The 21577-nt window shown below is 35.8% G+C and overlaps 1 protein-coding gene across 1 annotated transcript in view; it reads left to right on the top strand.

The window, feature by feature from the left end:
- Positions 1-21577, top strand: part of stol (stolid) — a 1115479-nt gene that overhangs the window by 872726 nt on the left and 221176 nt on the right. The window contains exons 9-11 of the mRNA XM_067146569.2: positions 6417-6553; positions 12665-12751; positions 12871-12951. Coding sequence (XP_067002670.2) covers positions 6417-6553; positions 12665-12751; positions 12871-12951 — 305 coding nt within the window. The remainder of the gene's footprint in view (positions 1-6416; positions 6554-12664; positions 12752-12870; positions 12952-21577) is intronic.

The raw sequence follows: 21577 nt of genomic DNA, 5'->3' as shown, positions 1-21577 counted from the left end.
GTTAATGAACTGGACAAAGATGATGCAACATCAATTGAAATCATTCAGGAAATGTTAAGTGATACAGCGTTAAAAAATTACTTGGCATAGATATCTGCTAACTTGTGTTTCCATATCAGCACAATAATTGACACACTTGAAAAGAGAGGAATCTTATCAGGAACAATAGTTCAGCATGTTCATGACATTGAAAGAAAACTTAACCGTCTTAGTGGTTCTACAGCACAAATGTTACAAAATAAATTCAAACATCTGTTTGAAAACAATAGTGGGTCTCAAACTGTGCGTAAAATTTTATGTGTGTTAGATGGCCTTGAAGAAAAGGATATTAGTATGAGTGTGGGTGATGTACCCTGCCGAGTTGGCCGTGCGTGTAGAGGCGCGCGGCTGTGAGCTTGCATCCGGGAGATAGTAGGTTCGAATCCCACTATCGGCAGCCCTGAAAATGGTTTTCCGTGGTTTCCCATTTTCACACCAGGCAAATGCTGGGGCTGTACCTTAATTAAGGCCACGGCCGCTACCTTCCAACTCCTAGGCCTTTCCTATCCCATCGTCGCCATAAGACCTATCTGTGTCGGTGCGACGTAAAGCCCCTAGCAAAAAAAAAAAGATGTACCCTGCTATAAATTTGCCAGAGTGACATCTTGTGATGAGGAGCACTCATTTTCCCAGTATAAGTCAGTGTTCCACAATAATCATCAATTATTTGTGATGGACAACTCGAGGATGAATTTCATTATGTATTGTAATTTTTCAGCAATCAGAGAGACAGAACACAAATTGCATTTGTGAGTACTGCATATTTTTTATACTCACATAAATAAACTGAAATATAATGGAATTAAACATTTTTTTTTCATGTATTAAAAACAAAAAGTAAATATTTTCCTCATATTTAGCACCTAAAAATCTGAGCTCTACTGAAATTTCACAGGAAAGTTACATCTGTATTTCTTCATATCCAGATCATGCCAATCCCCATTTACCCTGGATAGATGGAGAACTTCTGTAGGTCTACTTTCAAATCTATATGCTCAATCCGTCCCTTATTCTCATATGAGAGGCTCCAGTTTAAGAGTTCTCGGCCTGTACAATTAATACCTGTAAAAATTTTGATCTAATAGTTTTCTAACATTCTCAAACAGTTTGACTGATTAGGATCAGATAGACGTAACTGTATTTTTAGTTTTCTGTAGATCCTATCACAGTCTTGATAAAGAAATGCATATCTGTCTTTGAAGCTTGGTTCGGTCAGCTTCCTCTTCGAATGCCAGCGCTGTGCCACATCCTGGGAGCCATCTGGTGATGAATGAACATACTATTTCCACTTCTATTATAACGTCTACATTTAAAGAGTCATTGTTTAAGAAGCCTTTCTCTTGGACAGTCGAGATTTCTTCTGATGACACAGAGCACAGTTCTCTGTGAAACGTAAAGAATTTTACCTTATGTTGTTGACACGGCATAAGCTCAAAAGCCTATACAGTATCATATCTATAAGTACGGGCTGTGAAAGCATCAATGGTAGCATACTGTTCTTCTTCCATTTTTCCTTCTAGCTTCCTCCTCAGTCTTCCTTCCAATACTCTCTCAAATATCTTAGCTACATGGGCAATAACGGTGGTCCCTCTATAGTTATTACATTCCTTTTTATCACCTTGTTTAAATATTGGGATAATTAAACCCTTTCCCCACTCTTCTGGAATCTCTTTCTTTCTCCAGATTATTCTAAATAATCTATACAGCCACTGTAGCCCTGTTGGTCCTGCTGCTTTTATCATTTCCATAGTTACCTCATCCACTCCTGCTGCTTTACCGCTCTTCATCTTTTGTATGGCTTCCTCTATTTTTAACATCAATATCTCCTTTTCTCGTTCTTCCTCTTTCCCCATTGTTTCTTCTTGCTCCTTCTCATCTACCAGTTCACTGTATTTAATATTTAGCAATTCTGAGAAATATTCTTCCCATCTTTTTAGTGACCGACTCGTTGGCTGAATGATCAGCATACTGGATTCAGTTCAGAGGGTCCCAGGTTCGATTCCTGGCCGGGTCGGGGATTTTAACCTTCATTGGTTAATTCCAGTGGCCCGGGGGCTGGGTGTTTGTGCTGTCCCTAACATCCCTGCAACTCACACACCACACATAACACTATCCTCCATTACAATAACACGCAGTTACCTACATATGGCAGATGCCGCCCACCCTTATCGGAGGGTCTGCCTTACAAGGGCTGCACTCGGCTAGAAATAGCCACACGAAATTAAATCTTTTTAGTATGTCATTTCTTTGCATCAGTATCTGCCCTGTTTCAGTTTTTACAAACTTTGTATCTTCCCTATTTCATAAACTGTTCTTGACCAAACCATACAAAACCTTTTTACTTCCCTTTATATCCTCCTGTAAAATTTCTGTGAAACTTCCCCAGCTCTTACTTTCTCTTCTTGTACTATTTTCTTACATACCTTTTTGGCTTCTTTATATTTCTGCCAATTCTCTGCATTTACTGTGGTCTCAAAAAAAATAGGCCCAATTATCTATCTTGCACTAATAGCACACTAAACACCAATCATAGTGAGGGACTTCATAAACACCATTAGGATTTTCTGCACACCAATAGCAAGAGTTATGACTGTTCACACGACCATTAAGATGAAACCAGGCCTCATCCGAATAGAACACAAGCTGCGGGTCGAATAAACGATCACTCAATGATGCAAGATACCTCTCACAATATCTCACTCTTGTAGCTGGATCAGGTTTTTAAACAATGGGCCCGTCTAAACTTGCACGGTTTGATTTGTAACAGCTTTGTAGCTCGGTGTACAGAAGAAACCAAAACCCCTACTTTTTGTGCTAATTTTGTGAGTGATTTTTTCAGTTATTGTTCAAGATTCACAACAATGTCATCTAGCTTTTCCTCTGTTAAAACTATTCATGTGTGTGCATTTTTTTTTTTTTAATTGAGCACTGAGACAGTAGTTTCAAATTTATTTACAATTACATGAATCTGTGCTCGTGAAGATGGCACTTTACCAGGAAATTGCTGAACAAATGCATCACGTACCCGTCGAGCCGACTCGTATTTAACAATAACATTTACTTACAAAAATATGGTGTTGCAATGATGACTATCTCACCATGTCAACAGCTGAGATTCAGACTAGCAACTCATGCTTGCCAGGTCGAACACATGCAGGCTGCTTGTAAAGTCAAGAACTATGTGCATGCCTCCCATACTGCAGCTGCCGCAGCACAGAGTACAAACACCATGCATTCTGTCTGGGTTTACATGAGAGACCCTGTAGTTTAACTGTAGCCTGATGAATTAAGACCACAAATTTTCTTCCTTTTCCTGATGCTTTCTCATCATTAAGTGCCTGAGTTCTGCTTTTGATTGAGAATAAAATTCATGGATTGACTTCTTAGTCAAGATTTAGAGCAGTGGTTCCCAACCTGGGGGCGATCGCCCCCAAGTGGGTGATTTGGGTTATCAGGGGGCAATAAATAACTGGGGGCAATTTGGGGGCAATGAGTATTCAAAGGGGGAAAAATTAAAATAGTAGTGTACAGTAGAAGTTGCCGGGTAGCATGAGTCACAGGCTATTCTCAGCAGGCCAGTTCACTGCACTCACCCCTCTCCACAGTCCCCACCTGTTGTTGTTCAGTGCGGCCGACTGGTGACTCAACCCCCTCCCCCTCTGGCTATCACAATACACTTGCCATTGACCTACATTCGTCTTCAGTCTCAACTAGCCTTTGTGTGCCTCATCATCAGTTCTTGTGCGTGTCTTTTCTGTTTTTGTGCATTTGTTTTGAAGTGTAGAAGCTCATGCACAATGGATTCAAAAACGAAAAAGTGTCGTCAATACTCTGCTGAGTATTTAAAATTTGGTTTTATCGTGTTACCACAAAATGTGCAGTTTCCACATTGTATTTTGTGTGATAAAACATTTACTAGTAATGAAGCCATGAAGCCTTTGCGAATGAAAGATCATTTATCAAGAGTACACAGGGATAAAGTGAGTAAAGAACTTAGTTATTTTCAATACCCCAAAGCTAAAGCTGATAAACGGCCTAATGTGAGTGAATTATTTAAAAAATGAGCAACTGATCTTGACAAAGGTCTTCTTGCTTCTTATGAGGTGTCTTTATTGATCGTTAAATGTGGTAAACCTAACACAATTGGCGAAACTCTTGTTTCACTGGCAACCAAAAAATATTGAAATCATGCTAGATGAGGGCCCTAGTGATAAGTCAATCGGTTTCTTTGGGCAACAATACTGGTTTCAGGCGAACTGACAAAATGGCCATGGACGCTGAATCCAAACTCACCAATAGGTTCAAAAAATAAATTTGCATTGCAGATTGATGAATCAAGTGGGATTGATAACAAAGCAATTTTATTAGCTTATGTGAGGTTTATCAATGAACAAAAGGTAATTACCAAGGAATAATGTTGTTTGCTATAACTTTGATCACTGATACGAAGGGTTCATCGATTTTTGAAATGGTGCAAGATTATTTTGAGGAAAAAGAGATTCCCCTAACAAACGTGAGCGCTTGTGCAACAAACGCTGCTCCTGCCATGTCAGGTTGTCGTGCTGGGTTTCTATCTCACCTTAAGAAAGAAGTGCCAGAGGTCATCACTATTCACTGTGTCATTCATCATCAACACTTAGCTGTGAAAAAATTGAGTGGTGTCCTGCATGAAACCCTACAACTGGTTATTACTGGTGTCAACAATATCAAAGCTAGTTCCCTCAATGACCGTCTGTTCGGACAACTTTGCCATGAAAATGATGAGGAATTTGAACGCTTGCTTCTACATACGACCGTGAGGTGGCTTTCCAAAGGAAACTGTTTGTGCTGTTTCTTCAAATTATTTTACACGGTTATGGAGTTTCTCAACAGTCTGATCCTGTTTTAAGTGAGAATTTGAAGCAACGCAAGTTAGAACTTGCATACCGGTACTTTACAGATATTTTTGAAAAAATGAATGAAGTTAATATAAGGCTTCAAGGAAACAAGATGAACCTTATCAAGGCCAGCGCAATTATTTCATCTTTCATTGCCAAGTTTGATATTCACAAGGTAAATATTGGCCATAAAGAGCTGATTCAGTTTCTGAAACCTTAAAAGGTGTTCATTGTCAGATAATGAGACTCCTGAACTCCCAGAGGACAAAATCCTAGTTTTTACTGATCGCCTTGACCAGTTAAAAACTGACATAAATCAAGATAAGAAGATTTGGCCAAGTTACAAATTTCGGATTGATTTCTAGATCTCGTTTGAAGCTGTGGATAAGCTTGACACCAGTAACTCTTTGCAGACCGAGTTTCTGGATCTGAAGTATGACTGTGAGGTGAAAATTATTTTCAAGCAGAGGAGTTATGAGTTAGCCTGAGTGAAGCTTATGGGCACTTATTCACAACTGTGGGGAAAACTTGAACCACTTCTCATCTCATTCCTGTCAACATATTTAGTTGAAAAAAGATTTAGTTCTGTTTTCCAGCTCCTCGCAAAACAAAGAAATAAGTTGGCCATATGCCTCAAAGAGGACTTGCGCCTGAACTTGACGAACATAAAGCCGGATATTCAAGCTTTAACTGAAATCCACCAAGCACAAGGCAGCTATGGAAAAGGTAAAATAAAACAATAACAAAGTTTTCAAACTTTCATTAATTTTTTTTTTTTTTTTTCAAATTTTAACTGTCACCTTTTTCAATTTTTCCAGATTCCAGTTTAAAAATGAAAACATGTACTCCTGTTTTTTAAATGTATGTCAATGATCTTTGTTTATTGTTTCGCTTCTTTGTTCTTAAAAATCTACATTTTATTTTTTCTATTTTGTTTAAGAATGACCGGATAAAACTCATTTGGTTGTTTCTATATACAGTAATAAAATTGTTTAAAATAATAAAACTGCTTTATTATTACACTTTACTTCAAATTAAAATTAGGCATACAATGAAAATGGAAAGGGAGCGATAGATGTTAGTCAACCTCCAGAAAGGGGAGATGTGCCACAAAAGGTTGGGAACCACTGATTTAGAGATTCAATTGTGTTCGTATTCCATTAACTGCTTTGTGATGAAGTTGGTCATTATTCAGACTTAAGGCAAATAACATGCATATGCAAGTGCACACACTGTTGTGGCTTTCATAGTTTTGTTGAAGCCTCCTTAAACAAACTAATCACCAATCTTCAGCTAGTACTGTGAAATCTTATGTTTCCACTCCGTCTGCCCCTGAATCGCTAAGTACCTAGTCTAGCTATTGTCTCTTTGGTTTCCTTCTGCTTCGTCTGTCTTCCACAATTAACTGAGTTCATTAATTTTTCTTGTTTCCCCTAACATGACTTTATCATTTAAGTATATGATAACATTATTATAAAGTACCTATTGCTTTATTTAAAGGTTTCTACGTGAGAGTTAGCAGTGCCTCAGAAGCCCCTGAGAAAGTATTGAACTATATTTCTGTCATGTCCCGCCCTATGGTTATGTATCAGAATGACCATCCCATCCAGTGGACACCTGTATATGCTGGTGGGAAGGTAAGAAGATAGCATTTATATTTTAGGCATAAGATTATAGTAAAACAGAGTTTGTAGTAAGGAAATCCCAGGCAGCAACTAGTATATTTTTCTATTACTTCCTCTCAGTTTACCGCTTTCAAAGTTGTTTGTATGTGCATGTTATTCTACTTTCTTTATTTATTTTTTTCTGTTTTTGACATAGGCTAAATATATTATCTTGCAGCTGAGGATCATCTGAAAGTTTTTGTAATGATATATTGTCATGCAGCAACATGTGTGATATGATGTAACCTAGAAACAGTACCTTAGGTCATGGATCTGTATGTCATGGCCATCTATCAATACTTAACATCACAGCCTGCATGGTTGCTAGGTAACATTGTGTCACACATTTTGTTGAAAAACATATTTATGATTATTTGTTTACCCCAAGGGAAACCTATGCAAGTTAGGTACCGTATCAAAATGGGTTTTATAAAAAAGCAATGTACATTTAAATCTTATAGCAATTGTATAGTAGACTGTATATGAGTTGATTATGTGTGTAAGTACAGAAGATATTATGAGTAGAATTTTGTAAATAATATAAGTTTATTAAGGATGAACTGTGTGTTTAATAGAAAAATTGTTAATGTAAATTGTATAATACTGTATTTTAGGAAAAATGTCTTCTTTTCTTTTTAATTTAAAATGTAGTTGTTGAGAACAATGTATTTTTGTGTAGGCCTACTATCTTTCAGGATTTTATGAAAGTAAAAGAATTAATGACCAGCTCACAAGCATGGTTAAACTTATATTACAAAATAAGGCAATCTCAATCTTATTTTTATTTAATGTTATAGAAGAGATATTTATCTTGGATATAATCATCCCTTTGGTACAGTATATTGTCATGAGTGGTGCAGAATAGTCAGTAGTACATTTATAATGCTGCCAGTAGATGAGCATAAACGTGTAATAAATATCAATATAATTAAAATATTCCTTTGATTGGTGGATGTTCTATCTTTTACTTTTTTTTTTTTTTCTTTTTTTTTCAATATCATTCAATTTATTTTCTCTACCTGTGGGGAAATGTAGTCAGACTTGAAAGGGTTAAATAATAATGCTACAAATTTTAACATTATCATGAAGTCTGAGATATATCTTCAGTAAATTTAAAGAAGGTTAAATTCTAGTTATCATCTCCCAGTGAATTGCTTCTTGGAAAGCATCATGAAATTCATCTAAATCTAAGATCTCTTTGTTAATATAAGTATTATACTTGCAGTAGTGGAAGTATCTTCTCAGAAGCATTCCTTAAATTTTATTGATAGCATCATGCTATCTAGTACAGAAGTGATGATTTTCAGTGTTTCTTAGTTAAAGTTAATCTTAATTAGGCTTTTTAATTGGTCAGCATGTGATGAATATTCAAATTAATTGGAGCTTAGTCAATTTAAAATAATGTAAAAGCACATGTCAGGTAAAAGTGAAATACATAAAAATTTATCACATCTGAAATGAACGGCATGAAAGGATGTGAGAGATTAAATAAATAACACAAAAATGATAAGCATTGGAAGAGAAAGTTTAGAACAGAATAGAATAATTTTATTGTCATTAAACAACACACAAGAGTACAGTATGTGGCAAAACAATTAGTAATGAAATTACAAACATGTTCTGAATATCAAGATACCACATTATAATTAGTTAACATTTAATATGAAACACAATGTGTATATATGATTTTTAAAATAGAGAAATTCACTGTCAGTACATGGATTCATCTTTTACTTAATGAAAAATGGGAAGTGTTCTTTGTTTGTAGTCAAACAGGTGGTATAGTGAACAATGTGAGACGCAGATTTCACAAACATGGGTGCTAGATACCTGGTAAAAATCTTTCTTATTACAAATACGGTGATGAAAACCATGAATTGCTCCTTTTGTATAGAGGCGATGTAGCTAAAAAAAGTGCCTGCTTTCCATTCATCATTGTTCATGGCTGGAGTATTTCTGCAATTTTCTGGAGTTGTTCCAGGAACCTTTTGGTAGCTAGGATTGTTGTCAGATTATAAGGTCTTCTATGAAGGAAGATGTTCCTGCTAGCTGGTATACAAGTCAGTTAGGTGAAAATTTTGAGATGCAGAGTGCTCTTTATACGTATCTGAGTTTAGTTCTGTCCAAAGTTTTCAGATTTCTATATGAAAGGTACGGCCATGTTATCTCAATTGCACACGTTGCTACTGGTGTAACTTTCAGCTTGAATAATGACATTGCTGTTCTTAGTGAAAGGGATTTGAGATTTTGAATCTCCATTGCAGCCTTTATCACAGCCACTCTTCTATCTTCAGTGTGCCTTGTGAAAATAAATCCAGTGACTTGTAGAGTCACCCCTAAATATTTGATCAATTGTTTGGTTTCCGCAGGTAAATATATCCAATGATGACAGTTTTCCTCCTTTCCAGAACTTCATGACCTTCATCTTACTCTGGTTTATATGCATGTCATTCTTTTGAGACCATTCCACTAGTATATTAAGAACTTTCTGTAATGAGCTCCTGCTATCGCTCACTATAACTATATTATCTACATATAGGTACATATTGACATCTCCAGTTACAACCTTTTGTACTACATCATGTGTGATCATATTAAACATCATGGGGCTTATAGTTCGCCATCTGTTGGTTTGATGTCTCTCGACTGAAGACGATCATCACTGATGTTTATTACATTCTCTTCCATGATATTGATTATTATGCAAGGTGACAACGGCAGCATATGTATCTAACTGCATCGGTAAAGCATGTGTTCACGATGTTCACTCTCACATCTCACGCAATTTTCATAATGGTCCTGTAGACTGCTCAACATGTTGATGGACACAGATTACCACAAGGACACAAACTGTATCTACTATTGTAATTCACAAACATTCTGTAATAAAGAAAGTACAATCTGTTTTATTGCTCTAATTTAATTCTTGGATGGCCTAAATTAATACACATAAATTTATGTACACACAGTACTCCAAGGCAGTACACATCCAGGACTCTGCTCAGTACATGACGATACTCTGACTCCAGCGGGGCACAGGTGACAACCAGCACTACTGCTGTCAAGCTCCAATCGCTCATTCCAAGTCAGTACACGTACAGTACTCCAGTCAGCACTCCAAGGCAGTAACACTCCATACTCCGCTCAGATACTCTGACACCAGTGAGACACTGGTGGCAGCCAACACTACTGTTGCCTCAGTCTAACTGCTGACTCAAACACTAACTCCCTGTTCACAGCTAGCCTCTTTTTTATAGGTCAGACGATGAGTACCGGAATATTTGCGATGCGGTTAGAGAAGGAAGTTTCTCATTTTTTGTTCCTGAAAGTGCATGAAGGAACCAGACAAAGAGAACAGTAGAGGGAAAAGCCGGCCATGCCCTCAGGCTGGAAGCTCTCAGTTGACTCACAAGTTCCTTCCAGAAAATACTGAAGGGAGCTACAACAGGGCTGGTATATAACAATTCCTTGGTGGGTCAGATTCTTTCAGCATGCCCCCAACTGGCCCAGAGGCTCTCAACTTGGGAGCATGGGTTGGTGACCCCAGGGCCCTTAGCTGAGTCATGGCATTGCTTCCACTTACTTGTGCCAGGCTCCTCACTTTCATCTATCCTATCAGACTTCTCTTGGTCAACTCTTGTTCATTTCTGACCCTGACGGTATTATGTATGGAAGCTTTGGGAGTCTTTCATTTTCAAGCCCTTCATGCCCTTTGTCTTTCTTTGGCCGATATCTTCATTTTGAAGTGTTGGTTCCTTTCCACTTTTACCTTCTGGTTAGTGTTATTAGAGGATGGTTGCCCAGTTGTACTTCCTCTTAAACCATCATCACCATCTACCCCATAAGTAGGCATCTGGGGGGCGTGAGATCCAGGGTGTGCGGAGGGTACAGAAAATTAAGTGTTCTCCAAAGTATTGCTGCAGAAGGGCAAGTGAACCCCTCATGTTGTGTGCTGTAGCTTAATCCTATATCCATTCACAGTACAGGTGTCTGGTGACATTCAATTATGTTTCATGTACAGAGCATGTTCTTAATTTCAGTACTGTTTGTTTTGCCACATACTACATTTGATCAAGTTTATCGCATAGTAAAATAATACTTATTCTTTTATGCACATGTAAACAAATTAGTTTATTTCTCTATATCAATGTTGAAAGCTATGGTTGAATTACATACTTTGAAGTTATTAAATGTATAATCAAGTCACATCAAGATATGTCACTATATAATGGCACTTACTTTTTACTTTCCAGTACAGTGGACTCTTGATGATTCACAGTAATGAATACATGAACTTCCACAAATTATCTGCATTTTTCTTTTAAGCCTAGTAAAAACAAACTTATCAGGTAAAAGATTGAAATGCCTGAACACATGAAAAAGTAATGATAACATTTTACACTATATTGCAAGACACAATAGAGGTAGGGTCTAAATGAATATACAACAAAAAATACATGACCTTTACAAAATACATGTGGATTATGGCAACAATAACTAAAAATTATTTTCAGTTTTTCACTTACGATTAACCAGTTATATTTCATTTGAAATCTTACACAGTCACAAATCACAGTTGAAAACCCTTGCAACTAAATTATTTGAAAATTTAAAAAGACTTCCGCACGTTCGTACCTACATTCACACTGTACGAGTAGGCTGTACTGTTTGCACATCCACCCTTCACAACTAAGTTTTCAGCTCTGACTGAAAGTACCTTTCTCTTATATTATCTTGGCTTCAAAGACTAGGAAAGTTTTGCTATAACATTTGCGACAATATGTTCTAATGTTTCCAGGTTTGCAGCATTCTTGTTGCTATCTGCAAGTAGTAGGCCTTCTGTAAGATGGAAGAAAAACTTGTCTCCATGCATCGTATTGCAATAAAATTCCTTTAAATGATGCAGAGATATTATTTTACTGCATGTGATGATTAGTTGCTATAAAAAAATTAAAAACATTCTTCAAGACCAGCAAATTAACCACAAAGCGAATTATCCACATGTGAATTACCGACAATCCACTGTACTTATTTACTGCTTATAATATTATTGTAATGGATAATATTATGAGGGGCAACACAAGAAACTCACAAAGGTATAGAAATATACATAAAATTGTATGTTAAGGAAATTGTGATTTAAGGAATCTAAAACAATACAATGAAGTAAATGAGAAGTTGGAAGATTGGAGAATTAGAATCAGTGTAAAGAAAAGCATGACAAATATAATGGCAGGAGGAGAAGGAGAAAGGAGAAGAGCAGTATATATTAAATTGTGGAGTGTATCAAGTGCTTTGAAAGTGAAAGAAGAATTCAAGATGAAATATGGGAATCAAATGGAGGAGATAATAGATGTCTTCTGTCAACTCATATGGAACAAACTCAAAATATGTACCAAAATTAGGATAAAGAAATATAGTGCAAATTAACTTAATTATCTATAATGTCATATGAAATTGTCACATGGCCAATGACAAGAATGAGTGAATTTGGGTTGCAAGCATTGTAGGTGAAATTTTCAAGAATAATGTTTCAGAATGAATGAAAATGAAAACCTACAACCTGTCTTCCAGTCATTGACCGGGTCAGGGATGGAATGAATGGAGCAGATATAGGCTATTAGTACGATGTGGTCGCCAATCCCAAAGTGATTTATTAATGACTGATAGATGCTATGAAATGAGAATGGAGAGTGTTGCTGGAATGAAAGATGACAGGGAAAACCGGAGTACCCGGAGAAAAACCTGTCCCGCCTCCGCTTTGTCCAGCACAAATCTCACATGGAGCGACCGGGATTTGAACCACAGTATCCAGTGGTGTGAGGCCAACACACTGCCGTCTGAGCCATGGAGGCTCAATGTTTCAGAAAACATAGGAAAAAGATTGAACCTACTGTTGATTTCACCATTGCATTAGAGGGAGCAAAATCATTCTATGAAATCAAATTTAAGTAGGATTTTCAGAGTGAAAATGTATGTTTGTATACTTTTGTCTTCAAATTGTCTACTTGGAGAAATTCCACATAACTTTATTCAAGTGATTCATGTATGAGACATTAAAAAATGTTGTTTTTCTCATTACAGGCCAATAATTTTCATATAAGCGGAATTCCAGATGGCCAGCTCATGACCTCAGTTTCGGCACCAATTTTTGACCGAAGAAATCATTCGGTAAGTAATTTTGAATACCTGTGTAAAAGAAAATAGCCAGAATATATACGGTGGATTACGACTTCCATGTACTGATGACAGTTCTTGAAGTAATTGAAAAAATTATTGTTCTGTTACAGGTTCGTGTTGCAAATTTGCTTGGTGTGGTTGGTACCGATGTTCCTATTGACCAAATTAAAAAATTGGTCCAGCCATACAAGGTGAGGCCGCTATATTCTGATTAATTAATCTTTAAGTCTTTCTTTACTCTACTTCATTATAAAACCTTCTTTCCTTTTATGAAATAATTACACACTTGCATACATAAATCTCTAAATTATAGAATTACATTTCAACATGATGAGGAGAGAATAATTATTGTCATCAAAACCAAATTGAATATACGTATATATATATATATATATATATATATATATATATACAGAGATATACAGACAGGGTGATCGGAAACAATGTGAACCGGGTATACAAGCATTAGAGGGTATGTCATACCAAGTTCGATAGCTGCAGTCGCTTAAGTGCGGCCAGTATCCAGTATCAGGAGATAGTAGGTTCGAACCCCACTGTCGGCAGCCCTGAAGATGGTTTTCCATGGTTTCCCATTTTCACACCAGGCAAATGCGGGGGCTGTACCTTAATTAAGGCCACGGCCGCTTCCTTCCCACTCCTAGCCCTTCCCTGTCCCATCATCGCCATAAGACCTATCTGTGTCAGTGCGATGTAAAGCAACTAGCAAAAAAAAAAAAGGTATGTCATACTCATAAATAAAATAAAATGATCGTAAATATGTCTCTCATGTATAATCATCTACCAGCCATAAAACATAGCCATAGCCTGCATGGTTGATAGGTAAGATTTTCTGACCATCTATCTATACCTTACATCACAGCCTACACAGTTGCTAGGATTACGCTTCTGTCACATATTTTGTGACACTAACTTCCGCAATGCAAATTTTTACATGACCCTCAGTCACAAGATATATTTGTGTCAACACAAATTGTAACCTTTCCATTATTTCTGTTTATTTGTGTTAGATAATGGAAGAAAAACCTTTCAGATTGTAAAAGTTTACATACCGGTATCCAAGTTCTGTGTGTCTGTGGTACAGTAAGTAACATTCTGTAACATTATTGCATTGCATCCTTGATATTCCAACATTTTTTGGAGTGTATAGTTTATATGAATTAAATTTAAAATGATGAATCCATTGACAATACATATTAGAGGTGGAATACTTCCTTGATTGTACCCAGATTCATCTTTTTTAACTTATAATGCTTACTGTGCACTATATCTTCTGATATGAGTTAGATCAAGTATGTTACATTCATTAACCTGCCTTAGTCTCATTGTTGGCTTTGATACTATGAAAGTGACTGAGGTATGAGCGATGCTAGTAATACCATCCCTTCTCTGGAACCTGTGGTTTACAATGTGAAGGTGTCGCTTATAGGGTTAGGTGTTATATCCATTTGAATGGGTTTTGCAGGCTGGTATGTTAAGACACCTTCTAGCTTTGTGAGGAAACCAACAAAATTTTACCTCACTTCTCATTTTCCTAGTAGTGTTCTTAAGTGATGCCTAAGCAATCTTTGACAGTCAGTGGGGTCTGTTGGAGATCCAGTCAGCCTTCAGTCTGAGAAAGAAAGAAAGATGCATTCATGCTCCCCTGCATATCCAAAGATCTCAAAGAGCTGACATTTTCCTTAGAAGTCATATTTACTTTCCTAAAGTTTAGGCTGTAACCAGTAATATACTGAAGCAACTTCTTAAAACAGAGAGGACAACTCAGAGAGGTAGCATACTCAACTGTCGACTGAATTTGTTAAACTACTACTGGTATTTACAGTTATTTACAAGTGCACTCGAAATCGGGTGTTCCACTTCATACAGTTTGTACTCACTAACTTGGCTGAGCAAATAGCCCTCTGGCATGCCAAACTTCTGCTTTCCAACAAGGCCTCTCACAGAACAGTGTCACCCTGAGAGCAATTCGCTCCTCAATACAGCTGAGCCGAATAATGCCATGCTAAATTTTACATAGCCAAGATTGGTTGTCTCACTCATCACCGACACACTCCCAAATGAATAGCTCCTGATATGCTGACCATCTCATGACTGACTAGCAACAATCTCATAACTGTCTCGTGCTCTCTAGCTTTGCTCTTTTTATATGCACACTGAATTTTCCACTTCCAGATCATTCCAGATGCCTTTCCATTACTAGCCTGCTTCTAGCATCTTCTGAGGAGCTTGGCAAACTTCCTTATTGTGTGCCTCAACAATTTGCTGTGGTTATTGTTGTACAAGTCGCTGGTCCCACCTACACTGCCACCACTCCACCAGCATTGTCGTGTGCCATCAGCACCCCACACCTTGAATTGTCATTATTACAATATTCAAAGACTGGGAGATGTCTCACCTTGAATATTGACCAATTGACTATGTAGCAGCAAATCCAATAACATTAAATGAAATATATCCAAGGGACTGACAGAAAATGAATTAAAGCCAGGATCTTTGTGTATGGTGTCCGTTGAATGAATCGTCATTAGATGAAATTCATCCAATGGTCTGACAGAAAATTAGTTAAGTCTTGGATCTTTGTATATTGTGTCTGTTGAATCAATAATCATAACAATTAAAAATGATAACTCAAATATTGAAACTACATAATAACATTTAATAATTCACAAGGCCATTTTTAATAGCAAATAAAATGTAATTACTTTAAATGAAATTTAGTCAAATAATGAATCGAATAATATACTTGGAGATCAGTCTCTTGAAGATGTAAGAGTATTTGTACTTTCTTAAGTGGCCCAAATTCAAATATAATCATTTAGACAAAGAAATTAAAAACCAGTAACAAACTGAGAAACGTAAATAAATAGTAAGGAAAAATATAAAACACAGTGCCTTTGCTGGCAGGACCTAGTGTTTACAGTGTGCTATGTCTTCTGGTATAGGCTAGAGCAATTTTGTTACTTTCATTGCCCTGTCTCTGTCTTATCGTTGGCTTTGACAATATGAAAGTGACTGAGATATGCAGCCAGTCCCTGCTACGAATGGTGTGAAAATGTTGCTCATAGGGTCGGTTGGTGCATGCATTTCAGTGGGCTTGGCATACTGATATGTAATAGCAACTTCTGGCTCGGTGAGGAAAGCAACAGGAAACTACCTTACTCCTCATTTCCCTAGTACGCTTCTTCAGTGATGTCTAGGCCATCTATGACAGCTGATGGCGGAGCTGTTGAGGATCCAACCAGCCTTCAGGCTGAGGACTGAACATACATACATACATACATACATACATACATACACACCATCATAATAACTCCATAGTAACCACAGTTATGGGAAGAGCCAAACAAAAACTATCAGAATCAACATGAAATGGTCCCCTTAAAATAAGCAGAAGCAGATCTTACAACAATGCATTTTACAATATTTAACAGTCTACTTTGTATGTAGGCCTACCTAAAGAAATAAACGAAAGGAAAATGTAGATACCATAAACTAACCCATGAAGAAGGAAAAAAAATTAATAGAAGGCAATAAATTCAATTACACACTTACATTCCTATTAGGAGAAAGAAACCAACCTTATATAATGATATTTAAAATTCAGAACATCGTAATATTATCAAAAGAATAAATTTTTATCAGAACGCAGAATGTAAACATGAGAGCGAGTCAAAATCCTACACAGTCTGTTACTAGCAGACTGCACAAGAAAAATACTGTACAAATTTTTCATGCCACATACTTAATGAATCTTGAAATAAGGTAAAACATATCCTATAATGAATGTATCTTTCATGCCAGGAAGTAAGAGTATAAGTCATTTTATAACGGGTCCTTATATTACAAGTCACTGATTTAATATCCAACAGTTAACAGAAGAAAATGATTATTAAAAAAATGAAAATACAATTTTCTGATATATGTTTATGTTGGCCTATTCATTTCAAACCCTCAACGTTTTTTTTTTTTTTTTTTTTTTTTCAAAATCTTCCTCCACTTGAAGGTTGCCTAAGACAAAGAATACACTAAAACAATTTCATTCAAGAATAAAATAATTAAAAGTAAATTATAACCCTCAGTCTGGTGAATACAAGTGATGTCTGAGTATAAAAAGAGAACCCCTGAGTGCTTTCAGTCCCCAGTCGATGAACTCCTTGGAACTGATGTTGGAGGTCTTCATCAGCTTTATCATCTTCTATGGGACTGTCCCTCTTGCACCGATCATGAGACCCCTCACTTCTACGTCGTCCAGCTTGTATTTATTCATATAACACAGCACTGTAGGCAGATAGATAAGACTTCTTTTCTCTGTCTACTTCATCTGATTGGTCAGAGTGTATTTCAGATCTTTTGTGGGGTCTAGTATATATATATCCTGATATTGTGATATCTGGTGTTTTGAAGAACTTCTTTAGTGTTAAAGGTATAATGTTAATCACATAAATACTTCACTTCTTCTGTCATAAGATAATCCTGAGTCTGTGAAAGTTAAGTCTGAAGGATAGTGCATAATCACGCCATTAATGTATGCAGTCATACTGAATTACCAGAGATGAAGGATATGTACAAATTTACCATTCACATCCTCCATTTACATCAACAGATCATGATTCATGCATAAGATACACAATCTTGATCATCTACGTGTTGAATAATTTTAACATGACGGACCCTGTCTTGTTAATTCAGTAAATATGAATACATTCCATTGTCTCAAAAATTATTTGTCAAATTTTGAAAATAATTAAGCACCTGGATTTGCAGAACAAAGAATTGTAATGTTAAGTGCAGAAGAGGCGTATGGTTCCATTTCAAAATGATATACTATTACTGAAAAATGGAGAGAGTTTTTATAATATTTATTGTAATAAAAATAATTTGAATTATTTCAGCTTACAGAAATTATAATATAATAAATATAAAATCAGATCCAAATGGATACAGTAGGGTTGTTTATATATTTCCTTAGCATGCCTCGTCAGTGACACCTAGACCACCCATGACAGCTGATGGTGGATCTGTTGAGGATCCAACTAACCTTTGCACTGGGAACTAGGCAAACAAATAGACAAACAAACAAACAAACAAACAAACAAACAAACAAAGAAACAAACAAAAATGTCATACATACATACATACATACATACATACATACATACATACATACATACATACATACATACATACATACATACATACATACATACATACATACATACATACATACATACATACATACATACATACATACATACATACATACATACATACATACATACATACATACATACATACATACATACATACATACATACATACATACATACATACATACATACATACATACATACATACATACATACATACATACATACATACATACATACATACATACATACATACATACATACATACATACATACATACATACATACATACATACATACATACATACATACATACATACATACATACATACATACATACATACATACATACATACATACATACATACATACATACATACATACATACATACATACATACATACATACATACATACATACATACATACATACATACATACATACATACATACATACATACATACATACATACATACATACATACATACATACATACATACATACATACATACATACATACATACATACATACATACATACATACATACATACATACATACATACATACATACATACATACATACATACATACATACATACATACATACATACATACATACATACATACATACATACATACATACATACATACATACATACATACATACATACATACATACATACATACATACATACATACATACATACATACATACATACATACATACATACATACATACATACATACATACATACATACATACATACATACATACATACATACATACATACATACATACATACATACATACATACATACATACATACATACATACATACATACATACATACATACATACATACATACATACATACATACATACATACATACATACATACATACATACATACATACATACATACATACATACATACATACATACATACATACATACATACATACATACATACATACATACATACATACATACATACATACATACATACATACATACATACATACATACATACATACATACATACATACATACATACATACATACATACATACATACATACATACATACATACATACATACATACATACATACATACATACATACATACATACATACATACATACATACATACATACATACATACATACATACATACATACATACATACATACATACATACATACATACATACATACATACATACATACATACATACATACATACATACATACATACATACATACATACATACATACATACATACATACATACATACATACATACATACATACATACATACATACATACATACATACATACATACATACATACATACATACATACATACATACATACATACATACATACATACATACATACATACATACATACATACATACATACATACATACATACATACATACATACATACATACATACATACATACATACATACATACATACATACATACATACATACATACATACATACATACATACATTGTTATCATCAGCTATTAGTCATCTCTGAGTACACAATTTCTCTTGCTTACAATCCACTAGCGGTCAATGCGGCTTATGCTTGTAATCCCAATGAATGAATGAATAAAGCAAATCTAGCTTGAAACATGCGTCCAGACTGGTTGCACTCAATGGATGGGGGAGAATGAGGCTGCATCTGACGGAGTATGCAAATCAGCCTCTTCTCCTCCAATGCTCTTCCAATGCTCTTCCTCAAACAGTTGAACAGCAGTAGAGGTGCTTCAGCACCAAAGCAAGCGATCCTTAACAAGTGTTCCCACGTTTGGCTTGCTTTGCTTTGTTAAAGCTGGTCAATATAATACTTCCAGGGGGAACCAAGGGGTCTTACGCTTGAGGAAAGTACTGCATAACATACATACATACATACATACAGACAGACAGACAGACAGACAGACAGACAGACAGACAGACAGCATTGACTGCCATGACACAGATGCATCTTTGTCATAGATGGAATAAAGGAAAGTAGTTATACATGAACTGGATCATGAGTCCTCAGTTTGCATATTGTTGTTAAGGTAGTAACTAGGTAGTAAATCCCATTTCTCTTTCAGTGCTCTCTTCAGGTGGTGAAGATTTTGCACAAGATTTTGATATACTGTTAGGTATATGGGATGGAGATCAGGGCAATGGGCAGGCCAATCTATCTGCTGCATATTCTTTATTTCCAGCTGCTAATCATTAGTTGAAATATGATGCTTGGTGCTATCCTCTGTAAACACAAACTCAATGCCAATGGCACTGCAAAACAGATACGTATTAGGGAGGATTATCTCATTTTCAGTAGTACTCACTAATTACACTATATTCATTGATCATAATGTCACTCAAAAAGACACCTCAACCACCATATCAGATCTTCCTGGTGATATTATCGGTTCAATGTTTCAACCACATAGCAAATCAGCTGATATCCAGTGGTGACCCTGATTCACAAAGCAGCCGAATCTGTTGTTCCAAAGGCTGTACATGCTCACCCTACAGCATAATAGGGCACCCTTGTCGCAATATGCTCATGCCCTCAAATTATTCTGCGTGTGTTTACTATACTACACTATACTATAACATACCACAAAACCAAATGAGCATCTTCAACCCATGGTCCTGTCATATCATAGCCTAGGCTATATATCATTTTTTTTTTTTGTTCATTATTGTCCATTTTCCCAGTCAATACCCAAGTGAATTAGTGTTTAGCTGAAACTGTTTTTCACATTTTTGTCATTAGATTTTTCATGCTAGTATAATTTTATAGATTGAAAAATGATAACATGAACATCATCAAAAAATTCACTGATACCGTATAGAAAATACAGTATGGATGTAGAGTGCATTTTTGCAAACTAGTTGTGAATAAAATCTTACCATCATCATATTATGTATGAGAATCAGCTTTAAAAAATTATGTAATAGGAAGACAATCCATTCCTCCAGTATTTAGATTTATATAATGTTCTAACTGGTAAATTTTATGGAAATTTTGGTCCTATTATTGCTGTATTTTATCATAATCATTTCTCTTAAAGTTATTCATTATCGTGGGGGTAATTCTGAAAGTAGGTTTTGCATATTTATATGTTCAGAAGTAATGTACTACCATGAGGATAGTATACCTTGGAACATTTTTTTGTTCTGATTTTTGTTGCTATCTAGCAAGATCAAACTCACTCAAATTGTAAACAATGCCAGTAATGATAGTTCTGATTTGTTTTATTAACAAGTGTGGATTTAGAGAAAGATCGCACATAAATTGATCCAGGTGCTTAGATATGTACAGCAAATACACCTGTAAAGTTCAGACGAACATAGGAGAGACAGAAAAATATGAAGTTAGAATGGGACTGACACACGGGAGTGTGTTGTCATTTCTCTTATTTGTCATAATCAAGGATGAAATAATCAAAAAAATCAAAAAGAGGACCGGTGGCAGTGGTGGTGGTGGTGGTGGCAGTTTAAGGAGGAAGTAGAACTAGGTAACCATCGTCTAAAAGAGGACTGGGTCAGGGACACTAAAAGTGTGGTTATTTGCTGATGACATTGTGTTGCTCGGTGAAAGTGAAGAGGAAGTTCAAGAACAGGTGAATGTA

Source organism: Anabrus simplex, chromosome 4 (assembly GCF_040414725.1).
Source record: "Anabrus simplex isolate iqAnaSimp1 chromosome 4, ASM4041472v1, whole genome shotgun sequence".
NCBI classification, from domain to species: domain Eukaryota; kingdom Metazoa; phylum Arthropoda; class Insecta; order Orthoptera; family Tettigoniidae; genus Anabrus; species Anabrus simplex.
Note: the sequence above shows the minus strand (reverse complement) of the source record. Positions and strands in the feature narration are given on the sequence as shown.